Source organism: Oratosquilla oratoria, chromosome 19 (assembly GCF_046742065.1).
Source record: "Oratosquilla oratoria isolate Oo_2021 chromosome 19, ASM4674206v1, whole genome shotgun sequence".
Lineage (NCBI taxonomy): Eukaryota > Metazoa > Arthropoda > Malacostraca > Stomatopoda > Squillidae > Oratosquilla > Oratosquilla oratoria.
The window spans coordinates 26,942,440-26,952,439 of NC_134795.1; the positions used below are offsets into that span (position 1 = coordinate 26,942,440).

The window sequence follows — 10,000 nt, forward strand, 5'->3', positions numbered from 1 at the left end:
GGGTTAATCTGAAAATGTATCTGTATTCGTCGATTCCTCACTCTTTCCTCGGAATCCGAAAGAGATTTGTCCGATAAAGTCCAATATTCGGGATGCGAATTCGCGAAATTCGAATCCACGTAAATCGAATCCGCGGAACTCAGATCCGCGAAAGACAAATCCCTACAGGGCAAACGCAAGGAAGAGGAATTGTAACATATTTTCCCTTAGGGCAATTCCGGTCTAATTTGATGCCCCAACCTGACGGCAAGGGACGGAGAACGTGAAGGGTCGGGGGGTTGAGGGTGAGGGGGCGGAGGGAGTGGGAGGGAGTGGGAGTTTTGAGGTTGTTTTTGTGTGGATGAGCGGAGTCCGAAAGAGAGAACTAGGTAAAAGGACGAGGTTGGGTGTGTGAGGGCGACAGTTCATGGAGGCATTGAGAAGAAAGTTTTTGTTAGAAAGTGAGCTTGGGAGGGGCTGGAAGGAGAGAGGTATGACTTAAGCTGGGTGTACAATCAGAACTAGATAGATAGAGAGTAGAAAATAGAATAAATACATAAATAAAGAAATAAATAAGTAAACGCTGAATAAGTAAATAGGTAAACAGATAAATGAATAATCAAACTAAATATACAGATAAATACAAAAATAAATAAATAAATAAATAAGTAAACGCTGAATAAGTAAATAGGTAAACAGATAAATGAATAATCAAACTAAATATACAGATAAATACAAAAATAAATAAATAAATAAATAAGTAAACGCTGAATAAGTAAATAGGTAAACAGATAAATGAATAATCAAACTAAATATACAGATAAATACAAAAATAAATAAATAAATAAATAAGTAAACGCTGAATAAGTAAATAGGTAAACAGATAAATGAATAATCAAACTAAATATACAGATAAATACAAAAATAAATAAACAAATAAATAAATAAATAAGTAAACGCTGAATAAGTAAATATGTAAACAGATAAATGAATAATCAAACTAAATATACAGATAAATACAAAAATAAATAAATGAATGAATACACAAGTAAACAAAATGAAATCAACTCGAAGTTGAGGAAAGGGGCGTGGTGGAAATGGAAGGAATGGAAATTCATGAAAAGAAAAAGTTGAGATAGAAATGGATGCCTCTGGAAAAAATAGTCTTACGATAAAAAAAAGAAATATGCAAGCTAACTAAAATGAGAGGAAAAAAAAATCTTTGCTGTTGTAAGGATTGAGTTCTAATTTAACGTTTTGCTGGTCTGGAGGACCTTTTTGATTTTTATTTCTCTTTCCCACCTGGAGATCTCTACGACCACCACCATCATAACCATTACCACTATCAACGCCACCACAACCGCAACCACAACCACTACCACCAACGCCATTACCAACACTACTATCACCACCACTACCACCACCATCACCATCATAACCACCACCACCACCATTATAACCATCACCACCATGATAACCAACCACCACCACTACCACCATCATTATCACCACCACCACCACTACCATCGTCATAACTGCCACCACCATCATAACCACCACCATCATAATCACCACCATCATAATCACCACCACCATCATAATCCCCACCACCATCATAACCACCACCATCATAACCACCACCACCACTACCACCACCACTACCACCATCATAACCGTCACCACCATCATTAACCACCACCATCATAACTACCACCACTTCCACCACCACCACTACCATCACCATCATAACCACCACCACCATCATAACCACCACCATCATAACCACCACCACCACTACCACTACCATCATAACCACTACCATCACCATCATAACCACTACCATCACCATCATAACCACCACCACCACCACCACCACCACCACCACCACCACCACCACCACCACCACCACCACCACCACTTTTTTGTTTTTTGCTTTTCTCTTCTTCGTATTTTTCTTTCTATATGTTTTCCCTGTCCTCGAACCTAGAACACAGCCATCTCCCTCTTCTACTTTTCTTTGGCTTCAGCCTTTCTTTCTTTTTCCCCTCGCCACCCACCCGCCCACCCAGCGCGGCGGCGGCGTCTCCTCCTCCACCATGAACTCTGTCAACAATATCTCATACGAAGGGCGCTCTTTCTTATGTCCCTGCACCGCTTCCTCCTCCTCCTCCTCCTCCTCCTCTTCCTCTTCAATTCTTTCTCGCCTCCTCTTGCTTCTTTGTCCTCTTGGTCTTCCTTCTCTTCCTCCTCCTCCAAGTCTTATCCACTTCCCCCTCATTTTCCTCTCATCTTCCTCTCATTCTTTTCTCTTCTCCCTCTTTCTTATCGCGTGCTTCAGCTTCCCCTCCTTCCTCTTTCCCTCTTCCCCCTTCTCTCTCTCTCTCTTTCTTCCTCCTTCCTTTTCTCTTTCCCTCTCTTTCTCTTCCCACTATTTCTCTCTCTCTCTTTCTCTCTCTCTTTCTCTCTCTCTCTCTCTCTCTCTCTCTCTCTGTCTCTCTCTCTCTCCCTCTCTCTTTCTCTTTCTCTCTCCCTCTCGCTCTCTCTCTTTTTCTGGATAGAAAAGTACCATTTCCATGAGATTTTCGGGGCAGAATGATAATCTCCGCGCGAACTTTTTTTTTTTTTTGTCTTGATAATTTACATGAAAGTTGCACCACAACTCCCATGTAATACCTGATGTGTCTGTGTATCTACTACTTATTTACTTCTCTAATTATTTACTTTCTGTTTTTTTTTATTATTAGTTTTTTAGCACCTAAACAAACTCGCCGCCGTCGCCACCACCATGATCACCACCACGTCATCACCACGTCATCACCACGTCATCACCACGTCATCATCACGTCATCACCACCACCACCAAAGGTGCTTGAGAGGAGAAAGAAGAAGAGAAAGAAGAGGAGGAGGGGTAGGAGAAGTAGGAGGACAAGGAAGAGGAGGGCAAGGAGAAATTGAGATGGAAAGACTCCTTGTATTTGCAGCAGTTACCACGAGTGTTGTGTCACCAGGAATCATGATTGTAACAAGAAACCTTAATCAGAAACGTCACATTTCAATGGTTCTGCCAACAGAATCCATTGTGGAAGCGCAGTCGAGATCTCTCTCTCTCTCTCGCTCTCGCTCTCGTTCTGTCAACTGTAGAATTCCTCAGAGTGAAGAACAGCATGTTTCACATTTTCGGAAAATGCCACGGGCAATAAAGAATTTTTAACCTTTCTTTTAGTATTGACTGAACAAACGAGAGGGTATACAGACATAAATGTACCCAGGTGCACATGTGAACACGCACACACACACACACACACACACACACACACACACACACACACACACACACACACACACACACACACACACACACACACACACACACACACACACACACACACACACACACACACACACACACACACACACACACACACACACACACACACACACATGCACAAGCACACAAGAACACAAATTCTTTTTCATTACAGCAGGATAATTACATATCCAGACGCAGACTTACACACTTCTACGTATACCTCACATACATGCATAAGACATATGTCGTTACCGGGGGCATCCGCACAAAACCCTCCTCATTAATTCTGCACAATAGGAAAACTGGTAAGACCTGTCCAATCCCGGTAAAGAAAGGGAGGCAGCATAGAATCGGGCCTCACATACAATAAACTTAATCCAAACTTTAATTGGCTGGATATAAAACCAAGGCCAGGCCCGCCAGAGCCGCCACCCCCCTCCCGCCCCCCATCACCCTCCCCCTTCCTCCCCTACGCTCGACCCCTCGAAGACATCTCTCCTCTCTCCCAAGCCCGACCTTCCAAGACACCTCCTCATCTTTTCCCACCCTCTTCCTCTTCCTCTTTCTCCTTTTCCCTTTTCTCTTCCCTCTCTTTAGCTCTTGATATTTTTTCTCTTCACCTCCTTAGGCCTCTTATATTGACACACAGATACATAGACACACACACACACACACACACACACACACACACACACACACACACACACACACACACACACACACACACACACACACACACACACACACATACACACACACACACAACACACACACACACACACACACACACACACACACACACACACACACACACACACACACACACACACACACACACACACACACACACACACACACACACACACACACACACACACACACACACACACACACACACACACACAAACACATTCATTTATCTTGTGACTTTTTTTTCTAAATTTTCTCCAACCAAAGACCAATCAATTTTTCAGAGTATCTTAACCAATTGGCAGTTCTCTCTCTCTCTCCCTCTCTCTCTCTCTCTCTCTCTCTCTCTCTCTCTCTCTCTCTCTCTCTCTCTCTCTCTCTCTCTCTCTCTCTCTCAACTTCCGATTTCGTTTTGTCTTTCCTTTCCTTGCGTCAAGACCTAACCCCTCCGTAACGGTTGGTCCTCTTCTTTCCCCCCTGTCCGCCGCAAGACCATTTGATTCCTCTCCCAGGTGCCACTCTACCCCTGTGTAGGGGGAATGCAGCCAATCTCGATTCACACCTTCCATTCCCGGTGGTACGTTCTCTTTTATTCTCGTTTCGCCAAGCTATTTCATTCATATTCAAGACACGCCTTGCCAGGAGGTATGGCGACTACCTTGATTTACTTCTCCTACTCCGAGAGGCGCTCAGCTGCAATGTCATTCATCTCAGTGGCACCTTTCCCCTCCCCCCCTCGGGTGCCATCTCTCAGCATCAAAATATTCTTTGAAGTCGCCTTATACAAGTCACCTTGTCTTTTTTACGATGCAGTGTCTTTCTCTATAGAAGTGTGTATCTCTCTCTCTCTTTCCCTCTCTCTTTCTCTCTCTCTCTCTCTCTCTCTCTCTCTCTCTCTCTCTCTCTCTCTCTCTCTCTCTCTCTCTCTTTCCCTCTCTCTTTCTCTCTCTCCTTCTCTCTTTCTTTCCCTCTCTCTTTCTCTCTCTCTCACTCACATACACAGACGCAAACTCGCTGCAAAAGAATGACAATTACAGAAGATACAAAACTATGTTGCTTCGAGCGTGAATGGCCACAGAAATAAAGAAGTTACGCAATACAACTCCATGGAAGGAGAATGGAAGGAGAGGAGGGTGCTGCAGAGGAGCAGGAGAAAGAGGGGAAGGGTGAAAAAGGAGGAAAAAGAAAATGGGAGGAGGAGGAGGAGGAGGATAGGAAGGGAGGGGAAAATGAGAATGAATTTGAGTAGAATGAGGATGAGGAAGAAGACGGCGTGAAAAGAGGAGAAAGAGGATGAAGTGAAGGAGAAGAAGGAAGAGGCTTAGGAGGAGGAGGAAGAGAAGAAGAAGTAGGAAGAGGAGTAGGAGGAGGAAAAGAAATGGCAAGAGAAGAAGGAAGATGAGTAGGTGGAGAAGGAGGAAGGGAAAGAGAGGAAGGAAGAGGAGTTGGAGGAGGAAGTAAGGTAGAAGGAGGAGGAGGAGGAATAGAAGGGGAGGAAAAAAAGAAAGGAAGAGGAGTATGAAAGGAGAGGTATGAGGAGACCTATAAGGAGGAGGAGGAGGAGGAGAAGGAGGAGGAGGAGGAGAAGGGGGAAGAGATGGAGGAGGAGGGCGAAGAGGTGAACGAGAAGAACGTCACGTCCATATAATCCTTGTGTCCCTTTTACAAAATGGATTATGTTCCTTCCAGCAATCCCATTCAGTAGGAAGCCGCCTCCTCTCTCTCCAGTTCCCGAGATTGAACCTGATGCAACGATTATTAATATGAAGAACTAACGAAGGACATCACACCCAAGGGGTCTCGATCGATTGTGACGTTCTTCATTTTGGAGTCTTTCTCTTGAGGGGAGAAATAAACTCCTTTATGAGTTACTGTTGGAGTGGCCTATGAAGAGGTTCCCCTAACGCTGGGTCACCATTTTCAAGGGGTCATTATGGAGTTCCTTGTGTCACTCGGGGCTTTCATGATGTGTGTCGAGGATGTGGAGAAGAATATACGAGAGGGGTGAGGTGACCCTTCTGTCGAACTGAAGGAGTTCAAGACCGAACTTGGAGAGACACACTTGACTCGATCTCTCATATATATAAGCATATGTGTCAACCCACACGCACGAACGCGTGTATACAATAAATAGGTACACTTACACACACACACACACACACACACACACACACACACACACACACACACACACACACACACACACACACACACACACACACACACACACACACACACACACACACACACACACACACACACACACACACACACACACACACACACACACACACACACACACACACACACACACACACACACACACACATTCACACACACACACACACACACACACACACACACACACACACACACACACACACACACACACACACACACACACACACACACACACACACACACACACACACACATTCATACACGTTATACACACACACGCATATACTTATATAATCCACACAAAGAAATTATAGTTTCAGCAGAACTTTTAGATTCTTCATCATCCTTTTTTCAATAAGGCCTCTTCCATATTCTTCCTCTTCTTCTTCCTCTACCTCTTCGTCCTCGTCCTGCTAATCCTCCTTCTCCTCCTCCTTCCTTGAATAGTCCTCCAGCAGAAACAATAGCTAATCTCATTCTAGTAGAGGGTAAGGGGTACATTTCACCTCCGCAAAACTTCGTTATATAAACGTGTACACATCCACGCACGTGCACATGCACATACACACACACACACACATACACAGATGATGCCAAATTGTTGAGGAAAGTAAAAACCGAAACAGATTGCGAATTACTACAGGGAGACCTGAACAAGGTTTGGAAATGGAGTCAGAAATGGGAAGTGGACTTCAACATTGAGAAAAAGTAAAAATAGAATATCAGGACAATATAAAATTGGAACTCAGGAAGTAAAGAAAGTGGGGTCTGAAAATGATCTGAGAGTAATTATCTCAAAAGACTTGTCCCCTGATAAACAAACAAAATTGTCGGAGAATCTCATAACTTGTTAAGATCAATAAAAGTGGTATTCACCTATTTGGACGAAGAAATGATTAAAAAAATACTAATCACACTAATAAGGCCTAGACTGGAATATGCGGCGACAATATGGTCACCCAGTAAAAAAAGGAATATAAAAAAGATAGAAAGAATCCAGAGAACAACCACAAAAATGGCTGCAACACTTTCAAACTTGTCATATTAAGAGAGACTGGCTAAACTGGAGTTCCCAACTTTGAAGCAAAGAAGAGAGAGAGAGGCGACCTACTGACCATCTACAGAATCATGAAGGACAGAAATACTCGATAGAGAGGACTTGTTATATTGGGAGAAGAAAAACGCAAGAGGACATGGAAAGAAACTCAAAAAAGATAGTTATAGAAAAGATCTGAAAAAGAAGAGTTTTTACATAGAGTGGTGGACACTTGGAACAAACTGGACGAAACAATAATGTGTGCAAAAACTATATACGAATTTAAGAGCAAACTTTACACTGCGAGATACAAAAGCGGGACACCACGATTGTAGCTTCCTTTCCCGTAAGATACAACTAGGTAAATACAGCTAGGTAAATAGGTAAATACACTCAAATGCACACACGCACACACACACACACACACATACACACACACACGCACACGCACACAAACACACACACACACACACACACACACACACACACACACACACACACACACACACACACACACACACACACACACACACACACACACACACACACACACACACACACACACACACACACACACACACACACACACACACACACACACACACACACACACGACTAGATGGCACAGTTGATAGAGTTCCCGGCCGCCACTACGGCGGTCCGGGTTCGAATCCCGCCCAGAGCTGAAATAATTTTAGTATCACTGCGCTGCGAGTCGTTACTCCAACTCTCGTGGGCGGGGAGTTGGGTGTGTGTGTGTGCGTGCAAGGTCACAGCATTACACATAAATCGGTCATATATGAGCTCTGAACTCTTCCGGGAGAGAAATAGCTGTCGATCACGAGTCCAAGACGTGATCCAAGACCATGGTGAATCACACACACACACCATTCAAGGGCTTGTATCTAAAACTGTTTCCTGTATACGAATGAAAAACTTTAAGATTGTATACATGCTGAGACACTTTGAGCAGTTGGAGTTTGTAGGTGACGAGACATGAAGTAAGAGGATAGAGTACAAATCATCACGGAGGAAAAATAAACATCTGGAATAACTCAGCTCCCCACCCATCCCTGAGACTTCTATAGCCTCATAGTATCTATACCCAAGTTTCTAGAAAAACAACAAAAGTTAGAGCTTAGTTCTTTCTAGATGACGTGTTATAATATTAATACGTTTAAATCTTCAACCATAACCTTCGACATGACGGGAAAGGGCATTGGTAACACACTGTCTAAGGGCCCCCCCATCCACGATACGATTTGGTCTTAAGGCCGCCGGACATATCCGGTCAGATCCGACAAGACTGGATCGTGTATGTCAGTCGAACAAATCAAAATATGTACATACACGATCCAATCTGATCGGATCCGACCAGATCTGTCTTGTGGCCTAAAGACTATATCGTACCGTGTATGGGGTCCCCAAGACCACACAGATACACCTGGTAACTATCTTGGGCTATGTCTTACCTGGGGAATATATAATCATTCTGTGCTCCTCGTAGTCTGTGTCTGGGATAGAGAGAACACACTCGAACATATTCTCATCCTGATGAAGATCTTCGTCGAAGATCTCCATGTCGATGATGACACTGAAGGAGCTGTCGTCGCTCTGATGCGTCTTGACGTTGGCCCCTTCCAGTTGAACTCTGGGTCACGTGGAAATAAAAGAGAAAAATGTGTGTTATAATACAAGTGATTGATATAAAGGTGTTCTTAAAGTATAGTAACCATACAGATTTACACACACGCACAATAACACACACACACACACACACACACACACACACACACACACACACACACACACACACACACACAGAAGGCTAAGTATGATAACTGGTTGCTCCTTTCCTGTGTACTAAGATTAGTTATGTCTATCTCTATACCAAAGGCTTCTTCCCCCATATGAGGAAGGTAGCCAAGTCAAGGCATACACCTACTCCCATCCATTCCACTCTCATCCACCACCCTTGCTTTACTCATATCTTAGCTCGTCATGGATAAAAGGTCATCCCGGTCTTCTGCCCCTTGCCCGGGTTAATAGCAAGACAGCAAGACACAACACATCCACAGAAGGACCAATTCACTTACACGGCGACCTTTCTTCCCCGTGGTCTCACGCGGAAAAATTGGGAAGACAGAGAGGAATCCCTTCCGAGTTGCGTCAAAATATCATTCCTACACAACCATCCTCCACTCACCCCTATCCTATGGCCTTCTCTCTTCCGTACTCAACAGACATTCCCCTCTTGCTCAAAGCCGTTTTCACCCCATCCACCCACCTCCTCCTCGGTTGTTCCCTAAAGTTTCCTCCATCCACCTTTGTTTTCCACACCTCTTTTCATAATCTTTCTTCACTCAATCTTGCCATCCCAGCTATCTTTCATCAACCCTATCTACCAGGACCCTTTCCATCCCCTCTCTCCTCCTCATCTTTTCAGACACTTAATCTCTAGCACATTTAAACTTCTCCATTCTGCTTCTCTTAGATTCCAAGTCTCCGCCCCATACAGTGTCGTAGGCACGATCATCATTTCATATAATCTTCTCTTTGTATACATTCTCAGATACCTATTTCTCACGTCACTTTTCAATCCTTCAAGACATTTACTTGCTTCTCTCAATCTACAATTTACCTCCACCCCTACTCCTCCATTTCCTGCCACATGTGACACCAAATATTTAAAACTATCCATTTCCTCCATTCTCTCTCCTTTAAGACTTACTTTCAATTCGTTACCGTTCTCTATACCTCCAACTTTCTCCTATCGCATACCTTCCCAAATTCGGTCATTAACT

The 10,000-nt window shown here is 43.7% G+C and overlaps 1 protein-coding gene across 1 annotated transcript in view; it reads right to left on the reverse strand.

Moving 5' to 3' along the window:
• LOC143035573 (uncharacterized) overlaps nt 1-10,000 on the reverse strand; it is a 208,795-nt gene that overhangs the window by 49,826 nt on the left and 148,969 nt on the right. Inside the window, exon 7 of the mRNA XM_076202440.1 lies at nt 8,669-8,847. Within this exon, the coding sequence (XP_076058555.1) occupies nt 8,669-8,847 (179 nt within the window). The remainder of the gene's footprint in view (nt 1-8,668; nt 8,848-10,000) is intronic.